At 41.5% G+C, this 12,323-nt stretch overlaps 1 protein-coding gene across 9 annotated transcripts in view; it reads left to right on the forward strand.

Annotated features, from left to right (window-relative positions):
- The window catches only part of ATP8A2 (ATPase phospholipid transporting 8A2), a 325,668-nt gene that overhangs the window by 218,619 nt on the left and 94,726 nt on the right, over window positions 1–12,323 (forward strand). For all 9 annotated transcript variants that reach the window (XM_060273823.2, XM_060273822.2, XM_088668267.1 and 6 more), the window contains 3 exons: window positions 219–293; window positions 5,723–5,845; window positions 8,755–8,833. In XM_060273823.2, coding sequence (XP_060129806.1) covers window positions 219–293; window positions 5,723–5,845; window positions 8,755–8,833 — 277 coding nt within the window. The remainder of the gene's footprint in view (window positions 1–218; window positions 294–5,722; window positions 5,846–8,754; window positions 8,834–12,323) is intronic.

Below are 12,323 nucleotides of genomic sequence, written 5' to 3' on the forward strand. Positions count from 1 at the left end.
TTGTTGTGGGGGAGGAAGGGAAAAGGAGATTGTTAGCCGCTTTGAGACTCCTTCGGGTAGTGATAAAGCGGGATATCAAATCCAAACTCTTCTTCTTCATCATCCAGCAGCTGTCTCCAGATGATGTCCACATTGCACACTCTCCTCTTCTTCAGTGCATAGAAAGAATGTTTGTGGCATGTTGATCTAAAGCCTTGTGTAACTTTCTTCTATTTCAGCTTTGGTTTGCATTCGTTAATGGATTTTCTGGGCAGATTTTATTTGAGCGGTGGTGCATTGGCCTCTACAATGTGGTAAGTGTCCCACGTCTCAGCTTGATAACATGCAGAGCCCGGATGGCATTCCACTTCTGTTTATGTCTAGGTAGTTTATCTCTACTTATCATCTGTATATGCATTGTGAGTAATGGCGGGTGGGTGGGTGGGAGTGGGAGCTATTCTTGCTTTGCCTTAGATTTGAGGGCAAAAATTAAAATAAAAGCACTTGGCATATTCTAATTTGGAGCAGCAACAAAGAATCCATTCCAGGAGAACCACCATTTCCAAAGCCCTGCTTGTCAGCCAGTGCAGAAAGTGGGGTACAGATTCCCCCTTGATTTCCCCCCTTTTTTTCTATGCCAATTCCAGGGAAGAAATGGGGCTCCAGATTCAGTTGTTGCAAAGCCCCACCTCAATCTATTTCTAACACTCCTGAAACGCATTGTTTTTGGCCTTACTGAATCAACATCAGGAATCACAAGACAGAGAAACCAGTAGGAGAACACTTCAATCTCCCAGGATATTTTATACAAGATCTCAGAGTAGCTGTCTTATTACAGAAAAAATTCAGAAACAGACTGGAAAGAGAAGTTGCTGAATTGCAACTCATTACCAAGCTTAAAACCATGGAGAGACCTGGTCTGAATAAGGACATTGGATTCTTATCTCATTATACATGATAAAGCTTTCTTCAGCCATCTCCCCCCTTGCTTTTTCCTGCAAGACCAATTGCAGTGGTCAACAGTCATTAACAGTCGTCAACAGGTTTACCACTCCTATCAGCCAATCACCTATTCCCACCACCCTTCTGAGTTATACCCCTCCCCACCCTCTGACTATACATAAGGGTCTGGTGACTTCTGTTTCAGTGTATCTAAAGAAGTGTGCATGCACACGAAAGCTGATACCTATGACAAACTTAGTTGGTCTCTAATGTGCTACTGGAAAGAATTTATTTATTTTTTGAATCAACAATGGTGGCAGAACCAGCAATGGCCTCCAACCACTGATCTCTCTCACTGACCATAAAAGTCTATAATATGTCCATCACCCTTTTCAGGAGCTTTCGGGTGCTCTCTGAAGAACATGAATTTATAATATTTTTCATAAACTCAGTTAAAGAGTTTCATTACTTTCCATTCCAGTTGATACTTCTAGACCAGTGTTTCCCAACCTTGTGCCTCCAGCTGTTTTCGGACTACAATTCCCATCATTCCTGACTACTGGTCTTGCTAGCTAGGGATGATGGGAGTTGTAGTCCCAAAACATCTGGAGGCACAAGGTTGGGAAACACTGTTCTAGACCATTACCACTCTTTTGTCCAAACCCCCAGACTCATTCAATTAGATATGCAATCAGACAGCAAATTCGGAACAATATGCATGCTAGGAATTGCATCTCCCTGAATCAACAATGCAGTGGAAGATTGCACAGATAATATGTGCATGACCATAATATTGCATCACAACCGATAAGGGAAGAGGGTGTGGTGAAGATGTTGAGTGTAATAGGGCATTCTCCCAAATAAGTGTGTATAGGATTGCAATCTGCGAGTTAGCTCATCAAACACCAAATCAGTCAGCCCCAATAAATATGCTAGTATTTAAGGTGTCACAGAAATTGTGGGGGGGGCGGTACTACATAAGAACAGTCAGAAAAAAACATGTCAACCTCTCCAAAATATTGATGACACACACACCCCACATCAGTATTACCGTGTGGTACATACAGGGGATGGATTAGTGTATCCCAAAGGCCTTGTTATACAAAAACTGCTCGTGGGAATAGCCACCTCCTCCGAGATCCACAATTGCTCAGCTGGCAGCTGCGACCGGGGCAATCCCAAGACAAGGAACAAGTGACTTGCTCCTTATGCATGTGGACACAGCGAGGAAAGTCAATCATATGATCTGCCCATTAGTCTTGGCTCTCATCTAACGCATAAGAATACAGAATGCTCCCCATCTGGTGTGTTGCTTTGTGACTAATTCAAAGGAGATGGATGACATCATGGAGCTAAGAAATGTACTTGCTGTTACTGATCCCCAGGAATAGCCGGCCCTTTGTTGAAGCTGATCTTCACCTGCATTCTCCAGGCTTCTTACATGTTTCTGGCAGGAATCAAACTCCAAACTTTTAAAAAAGGAACTGGTTTCTCTCTCCCTCCCTCCCCCCTTCGCAAAGAAAATAAATAGAAACCGTACATAATTAGAGACAGCTGGTTGAAGGTAAATACAGTGCAGGAGATATAAGTCTAGGTAAAGAAAATTCAAATGATGTACAACTTTCATTATGGGAGGTAAGGGGTGGCGTTGGTTTGTGAGGAATTGCAGACAGCTTTGCTCTTAAGCATGAATCTTATTTCAAATATGTACTCAGCATTATCCTCCAATGGCTTTAATTAAATAATTAGTTCATTTGTTCATTTAAATTGTTGGTATTCTGCCTTTTCATAAATGGTTTAAAGTGAGCAACGGTCACAAAACACAGTAAAACAGTAGTATCAAAACATAATAATAATAATAATAGCTGACAACATTATATACAGCATCAGGAAATATTAGAAACCAACCAAAGAAGCATTCCAAAATGAGAGTAATACAGCTTCATTATGAAAACATCATATATATGTATGATATATGCGTATGTGTGAGAGTGTGTGCAGAATGACAGTGGACTTTTTTGAGCCCACAGTTGGTGGGGTAGTGCTGCTTCCCTGACCTTCCATCTTCCCCATTGCTGTGGCATATCAGGAGGGGGCGAGACAGTGGTGAGGGCACCACAGTGCAAATGCACTGGCAAAGCCAACCCAGTCAATTTCCTGTGTAACTTGTAGTTTTGCCAGAAGATACAGAAGCCTGAAGGATGGAAGAGAAGAGACAAAGGAGAGAAGGAAAAAGGGAGACACTAAAAAGCCAGGGGGAGCACATGGTTGCCATGTTTAAACTCAGAGAGGGCTTCCTTTCCTAGAAGAGGGAAGTCTGCTAGTTCTGGCATAAGCTGTCAATCCAGAATTGTCACCAGGGAATACTAAAAGAACAGAAGAACCAAATGACTGTGGGCCACCTGCTGAATTTCACACATTGATTGGAGGCAGGCACAACAAATAGTTGTAGTCTTCTTCTTACCCAGGCATCCCCAAACTTCGGCCCTCCAGATGTTTTGGACTACAATTCCCATCTTCCCCGACCACTGGTTCTGTTAGCTAGGGATCATGGGAATTGTAGGCCAAAACATCTGGAGGGCCGCAGTTTGGGGATGCCTGTTCTTACCTCTGTTACACAGGTGGTTAACAGTACACATCAGTTAACCATCTTAATCTGATAGTTACAGTATTATTCCTTAACCATCTAATTATGTGAACATCTGAATATTTCAGTAAGGAAAGTGGCCACTTCCTCAAAGCTATTCTCATTGTTTCGTGGCTCTGCAGCAGCTTCCTTGTTAATAAAATGCAAAATGGGGAAATTGCCTTCCCCCCCCCTGTGTCCCTATAGCTTTATCACAGATTGTATAAAAATGTGGTGGGTGTACAGATTTGGAATCAGCAGTAAATTCAGCTAATTTACTGTTCAGTTCTGCACATATCTTCTTGGAATACAAGTCCCACTAATAATCGGTGGAAATTATTTTGAAGTGATTATACTTGTGACTGCGGCCCAGACATCATAAGACATCCTTTACTTGCTTGTTTATTGCAGCCATTTATGCCCCCCCTTTAAGATCATAGATTGTCCCAAGACTGCTTGCAAGTCAAGTCAAAATCCAATTGTAAAATCACAGTAAGACAATGGTGGCCTTTGAGCATCACTTTAAAGCAGAGATAGGGAATCTGTGGCCTTCCAGATGTGTTAATGATTTATTTTATTTTATTTATTTCATAACATTTATACAACGCTTGATCGTTTTTGTTTTTTTAATAAAAAAAAACCATCAGAGTGGTTTACAAAAAAATAAAACCATAAAATCGGGGGGGGGGATACAATACATTAAAATTAACAGTCATACCTTGGAAGTCGAACGGAATCCGTTCCGGAAGTCTGTTCGACTTCCAAAATGTTTGAAAACCAAATTGCGGCTTCCACGGTCAATCAGAAGCCGTGGAAGCCCCACCAGACATTTGTGTTCCAAAGAACGTGCACAAACCATAACAATCACTTCCTGATTTGCGGCGTTCAGGAGCCAAAATGTCTAAGTTCCAAGGCATTCGGGATCCAAGGTACGACTGTACAAGAAGTTAAAACTGTGGTTTAGCGTGATGTCTGAATGCGGCCAAAATCAAAACAGAAACTCACTAGAACCCTTTCCCACAGGATACCTGGTGAGAGATGCCTCTGGAATAGAGGAAGAGATAGTCCAGCAGAAGCAGGCACTTCATGTTATTTTTGCCTCCTTCCTTCCTGGATTCTTTCCTGAAGAGCAGCTGAAGATTGATTTAGACTCCATGTGATCCACAGCCTCCTTTGGCTGTTAAACATGCATTTACTTAAAACATTTGCTAGCTGCCTTGGAAATACTTGTTGAAAGGAAGGATATAAATCCTTTGGAATTAAATGATAAATTTGCAAGAAATAAAAATAGGTCATTGGACTTGATATTAATGAGGTTGAGGTCATCCATCCTCATTTGCTTCACATATTCTAAAATATGTGATAATGGTTGTCTGCTCTCCTTTTGGCCATTATCCAAGGCATCAGATGTATTTTGGATTCCCATTGCTTGCTACAATTGCAGGCCTGTGTGTCTCTTAACTAGGAATGGTGGACAAATCTGATTCACTTCTCATTTAAAGGTGAACCTAATTTGCACTTTCTAATATGCGAACTGAAACACAGCCTTCCTTTGAAACTCACATTTTTTTCTTCAATTTCGTTGTGCCATGCTCCAGCCATAATGTGTGCAAAAATGCATGTGCTAGGAGTGAAGTGTGCATATAAATATCAGTGAAAGCAACATAGAAAAAATGCATCATGGAAAATTGCTTTGCAAAAATTATATTAGGCAAAACTGCATACAAAAATGTGCATATGAGAAATTTGCACCCAAATGCTGATGAATTTAAATGAGGACATTTAAAAATAAAAATTGGAAACTGGTGTGGAAATGTACAGAATTGAATTATCAATTTCAGTTTTTCAGTTGTCCATTTTTGCCCATTCCTAATTCCCAACCCATCTGTTGTTTGACCCTTTCCGTCATCAGCAACAAGGAAACCCAACCTGCCCCCATGGAGCTCCCTCACTGGATCACTGGCCGCCTTTCGCTTTGCTGTTCCCAGCATTCCAGTGGTGAAAGCTCTTGTGCTTTGAACTGTACAGTTCAGATTCAGCACTGGCGATTTAGCAGAACTGCTGCTATTGTTTTTAACAGTGTCAGGATTTTCTCCCAGGTATGAAGTATGCTCTGCAGCTTGTTTATAAAGTTAATGGTTTGTTGTTTTTAATTACTTCCTTTGTTTTCTCTAGATTTTCACGGCATTGCCTCCCTTCACCTTGGGAATCTTTGAGCGGTCGTGCACTCAAGACAACATGCTTAGGTTTCCCCAGCTCTACAAAATTACTCAAAATGCCGATGGGTTCAATAGCAGGGTAAGAGGCAATGTTTTGCTTTGGGGAGGAGGGGGAGAAAACATTTGGGATGCGCTTTACTTTAAAACTGAGTTTTCCATTTGTACTGTGGCATCCCAGTTTTGTGCAGCTGGAAATGGTTAATTCTTAATGGTCAACAGCAGAAATAGCCAATATGGTGCTCTCTAAATTTTGTGAACTCCAACTCCCATTAGTCCTCGTCAGCACAGCCAATGGTCAGGAATGTGGCATCCTGTAAGTGGGTGTTGTACGTGGAAGCCACTGCAAGCTTCAATACTTGTAGTCTTCAATATCACATATGAGCTGGTCCTTGGGGAGCTTTGTGCTGAAGAAGCCAATGAACCCAGAGATCCCAAGTCAACGTGCATGTTTCCGCCATTGAGCCATGCCAAGACTCAAATCTCTGAGAGCTGGTTGCATTTCACCCAGAGGTTAAGGAAAGGTAGTGTACCCATGTATACTTAAAGCCTCCCCTCTCTTAACTATTACTTCATGACTTTCAGGACAACTTAAGCATTAGTAACAAGTTCAAGAGCTAAGCCATTGTAAGCCCTGGCTTAATTTAAGCCATGAATGTCAACCTACAAGAGCTGGCTCACATTACCCTTTGAGACCATGGCAGCCACACTATGTGCTGAGCTCATGGTTTGTATTTTGGCGCCCAGTTCCGATGTTGTGCTGGAAGCTGATCTCCTGCTGTGTTCAGTGTGTTGAATTGACATGCATCCAGCTCGCTAAGTCCTTTGGTAGCATGGGTAGAAACCAACGTGGACTGATTTAAAGCCACATCTGCAATGAGTTCAAAAAGTTATGCATAGAGTTCCAAACTAGAATGTTCACCATAGAACTCACATACATTACAAAGAACCTCCTAGACCTGCATGTGAATTAATCAGCTCCACAGTGTGCCCTCTCTGTGGCACATGCTGTATAACCATGTAATGAAATGTCCCCACTCTTTCACCTGACAGCCTTTCCTTAAGGCTTCCACCCCTCAAGAGATTCTGTGAAAATATTGAGATGACTTTATTGTTCCTGTCAGGTTGAGGTTTTAAAAAGATGTTTCAGGGAGATATGCAGGTAAAATTACACTGATGTATTTTCTTTTCATATTTTAGAGAATTTCCTCTTCTTTCAACCTTCTTGTTTTATTAACCTATTCGTACTAACAAAGCTTCAGCACTCGAAGCTTTATTTTTTAAACAAAATGTGTATGGTTCAAACAAAGAAAAGTTCTGAGGCGGTGCTCATCAGAGAAGTCTTAAGATTTCAAGGGATAATTGTGAAGCACCAAATGTCCATCTCTCAAGAAAACAAACTTAGGATTGGGAAGTTGGGGTTTTATGGAGAAGGGTTGGTGTGCTCCTGTTAACTTAATTTTCTTCATGGTTACTTGGCGAAAAAACAGTAAAGGCAGCATTTTACTTTCATATTCTGCTAAATGTCTGCACTGGTTGCATGGTTAACTTGAATCATTCAACATAGTTGTATATAGTTTCAGAAAAATCGTTGTATTGTGTAGTTGCACAGGGCATACCCAACAATCTGATGCGGGGAGATATTTAAGAAATTGAAAAATGGTTTTATAACCACAGTATATTTTTTAACCAATCAAATTTAGGGAGTCTCATTATCACCACCGCCCCTAAATGATGAGGACCCAACTTGACATGATGTGAATTTAATGCAATTGTTTTTATAAAAAGAATATATATATATATATATATATATATATATATACACACACACACACACACACACACACACACACACACACACATACACACACACACACATACACGTACAGTGGTACCTCGGTTTATGGATACAATTGGCTCCGGAAGTCTGTTCATAAACTGAAGCATTCATAAACTGAAGCAAACTTTTCCATTGAAAGTAATGGAAAGTGGATTAATCTGTTCCAGACGGTCCATGAAGTACTTAAACTGAAGCGAACTTTGCCATTGAAAGTAATGGAAAGTGGATTAATCCGTTCCAGACGGGTCCGCGGAGTACTCAACCTGAAGCGTACTTAACCTGAAGCATGGGTGTAATTGGTTCCGGAAGTCTGTTCATAAACTGAAGCGTTCATAAACTGAAGCGAACTTTCCCATTGAAAGTAATGGAAAGTGAATTAATCTGTTCCAGATGGGTCCACGGCATTCGTAAACCGAAAATTCATAAACCGAGGTGTTCATAAACCGAGGTTCCACTGTGTTTGTGTGCATAGTTATGTAAATAATAGTGACCTGGAAGCAGCCTCAGACCACAGGAGGTGGGAGGAAGAGATTTGACCCTATCCCTTTCTGCATTTCATGGGAAGCCTCCACTGAAGACAATGGGAACTCTGGGAATTGTGGGGGGAATAGGGGCTTCCTAACAACCCTAAATACCCTTAACAAGCAACACTTCCCAATATTCTTTGGGGGAAGCCCTGTTTAAAGTAGCATAGTGATGCTTTAAATGTATGGTGGTACCTCGGTTTTTGAATGTCTTGGAAGTCGAACATTTCGGTTTTCGAATGCCGAAAACCAGGAAGTAAATTATTCTGTTTTTGAAAGCGCTTCAGAAGTCAAACGGCTTCCACTGAGTCCCCCCCCCCAAATTTTCTCTATTGAATTTGCAGACTGCCCTTTGCGCCTCGGTTTTCGAATGTTTCGAATGGTCTTCCAGAATGGATTATGTTCGAAAACCGAGATTCCACTGTATAGCAGATGGGACCTCCATTTGGACTGACGATTTTTGAATTTTAATACTAGCTTTAGTGGTATTGCTTTTTTTAAAAAAGCCTTTAAAATAAAATTTAATGTTGTGTGTGTGTGTGTGTGTGTAATGAATCATTTGATGGGAGTTAAACAGCCTTTGAGAGTTTGGTCAGCCCCCCTGACCTTCTTGTTTTGTTTCCTTAGGTGTTCTGGGGTCACTGCATCAATGCTTTGATCCACTCCATCATTCTCTTTTGGTTTCCATTAAAAGCCCTGGAACATGGTAAGTGCTTCATTCTTTCCTGAATGTCAGCCTTTCTGGCCCATCTCCAATGTGATTGCGGTTCACAACAGGTTGTTAGGAAATTAATCATGGCAGACAGACCACCAGCCTCTAGGCTCAGACATTTATCAACAGTGACCTTCCAAATCTACCCTGTTTGCATGCAGCCTTCGGTAGATAGCACTTCCCAACCCCCAGAGATTGTAAGTCTATGATTCAGGGGGTCTTTACATGCAGCTGCATTGATTTAATATTGATTCACACAACCTTTTGCTCTTTTAGCGTGATTATTACAAGGACTGTATATGTAGTTGGCCGATCCTATGAAGACTCCACTTTGTGCTGGCTTTCTGCATATTATTCCAGTTTCTTGAGTGAATGGCTATCGATAGGAGGAATGTGATAGGAAGTACTTGTTTTGAATAAGTCTCCATAAAAATGACCAGTTAACTCAGTGTAATTGAATGCAACCAGAGTTATATGATTCCAGTGGTACCTTGGTTTACAACCATAATACGTTCCGGAGGTCCGTTTGTAAACCAAAACGGGTTGTAACCCAAGGCGCGCTTTCGCCAATGGGGCCTCCCAAAAAAATTGTTGGAATTAAAAAAGGGGGGGTTGTAATCCAAAACATGCACTTCTGGGTTCGACGTGTTTGTAATCCAAAACATATGCAAACCAAGACATATGCAAACCAAGGTACCACTGTATATATAAACATTTATCCATATTTCTAAACTGCAGGGTTTTTTTCCCTTTCCATATTGAGAGTCAGCTTTCATGCTAGTCATGAACTTAATTATTAGATCCATTTAGAATATTACTGGTTTTAGGATGCCGTCTTGAGATGTGTTGGAGATTTAAATTGGAATCGATAAATAAATAGTTTCAAAGACCAACACATTACCAAGTGAAGAACCCTGGCTGCTTTGCTATTCAGGGAGAGATGGATATAGATCTTCTATCCCTTTTTATGTTTGAGGGAACACTTTTTAAAACTTCAGATGAAAAGAAAGACATCATTCACACCAGTATGTCCTTTAACCTTTTAAGCTCTTTAGGATGCAGAGTGCATATGTGCAATGAATGAGTGCTTCTGCAGCCTTACAAATAAGTGTTCACAGCACATCCTGAACATCCCTGACAGTTGTAGGAAGTTTTTTCTCTCTCCTCTTCTTCTTCTTCTTCTTCTTCTTCTTCTTCTTCTTCTTCTTCTTCTTCTTCTTCTTCTTCTTCTTCTTCTGTAGGGCCCTGGGATTCCAAAAGTGCAAGTCCATGATATTACAAAATACAACTTATAGATGCAACTCTGACATTGAAATTCTCCAAATGTACCTGGACTTAACCAGATTTCTTCATGGCATTTAAAAACTTGGCAACATTCTTCAATTATATCTTGCCAGGAAAGGCTGGTTATGAGCAGGGATTGTTTTTGGGGGGGGGGGCGGGGCGGGCGGGTTGATTCATTTAGCACCTAAAGGCAAACCCACCCAATTCTCACTTTCTGAAACAAAGGAGAACCCAAACACAGCCACTTTTTTGAAATTTGCACTTCTCTGAATTTTGCGGGGCGGTTCTCAAGCCAAATAAGGTGCACAAAAATGCATATAAAGTGACCCCAAAGATGCATATACTGGCGAAAATAACATACAAAAATGCAATAAATTAAGGAAAATTTGGTTCCAAACGTGTGTGTGTGTTGGGTAAAACTGCTTATAAACATAGTTACAGGTAGGTAGCCATGTTGGTCTGACATAGTCGAAACAAAAACTAATAAAAAAATCCTTCCAGTAGCACCTTAGAGACCAACTAAGTTTGTCATTGGTATGAGCTTTCATGTGCATGTCATTGGTATGAGCTTTCTGAAGAAGTGTGCATGCAAACGAAAGCTCATACCAATGACAAACTTAGTTGGTCTCTAAGGTGCTACTGGAAGGATTTTTATTATTATTTTTTGCTTATAAACGTGCATTTTGGGATAAATTCACTTCAAAATGCTAATGAATTCTCTGGAGGGCTTTTTTAAAAAGCAGTTCACTAATTGATATGGAAACACAGAGAACTTAAGATTGGTAAAGACCAATAGAGAGAAACCAACATTGACAGATTTGCCCATCGCCAGTGATGAGGTACACATATGAGTGCCAAAGAAAGAGAGCCCTGCTGTGTCTTTTTCCATGTTTTGGATTCACATTAAGAGTTCTCTGGATCCTGGTCAGTGTGTGAAACGACTCTAGAGCATAAATGTGGAACCTCTGGCCATACAAATGTTGTTGGACTCAGCCTCAGCCACCATGGCCATTGACTAGGGATGCTGAAAGCTGCAGTCCAACAATATCTGGAGTGCCACAGGTTCCCCACCCCTGCTGTATTGAATGAATGGATATATCACCCTGCAGTAGGTTTCTGCATCGCTGCCCTAGAACATAAATAGTTAAAAACACTAGACCCATGTAGCTGATGGAGACTGATGCTGCGGACCATGAAGTAGCTAGTTCTCAGGGAAGGGGTGTTCACAACCATCCTGAAGGAGGCAATAGCGAGTCACTTTTTGGGGCAAGGTGATTGAGACGTTGGTAGCCAGCTCCAAGCATGTTTGGATGAAGCTGATTATCTAGACTCATTTCAGTCTCACGTCCAGCCCAGATATGCCATGGAAATGTCCTTGATCACCCAAAATGATTGCTGCTATCAAGACAAGGGGAATGCAACCCTGTTGGTTCTTCTTTATTTCTCAGCAGTATTCAATATTGAATTCAATATTGACAGGGATGCAGGTGGCACTGTGGGTTAAACCACAGAGCCTAGGGCTTGCCGATCAGAAGGTCGGCAGTTCGAATCCCTGCGACAGGGTGAGCTCCTGTTCCTGCCAACCTAGCAGTTCGAAAGCACGTCAAAGTGCAAGTAGATAAATAGGTACCACTACAGCGGGAAGGTAAACGGTGTTTCCATGTGCTGCTCTGGTTCGCCAAAAGCGGCTTTGTCATGCTGGCCACATGACCTGGAAGCTGTACACCAGCTCCCTCAGCCAATAACGCGAGATGAGCTCCGCAACCCCAGAGTCGGTCACGACTGGAGCTAATGGTCAGGGTCCCTTTACCTTTATTCAATATTGACAGAGGTACCCTCCTGGATCTGTGGGTTGGGAGCTGGAGGCACCTTTAGGGTGGTTCTGCTCTTAACTGCAGGATCAATAATAGAGAGTAACATTGGGAAACGCCTTCTCTGCTCCACCACACATTTCTGCTGTGGGGTCGCAAAGGCTACCATTCAATCCCTGATGCTTTTTAATATCTATATGAAGCTGCTGGGGTCTGTCATCTGGTGACTTGGAAGTACCATGTCATCATTGTTGTCCCCTACAGTATCTGTTTTTAAGTGGCAGATTAAAACACATTTATTTTCTCCGGTTTATGGCTTTGGCTGGCACAAGAGACAGATTGCTGCTCAGTTGTCTGGATTTCTTGAGATGTTTATGTCAGAAGTTTGT

Source organism: Zootoca vivipara, chromosome 4 (assembly GCF_965207765.1).
Source record: "Zootoca vivipara chromosome 4, rZooViv2.hap1.1, whole genome shotgun sequence".
NCBI lineage: Eukaryota > Metazoa > Chordata > Lepidosauria > Squamata > Lacertidae > Zootoca > Zootoca vivipara.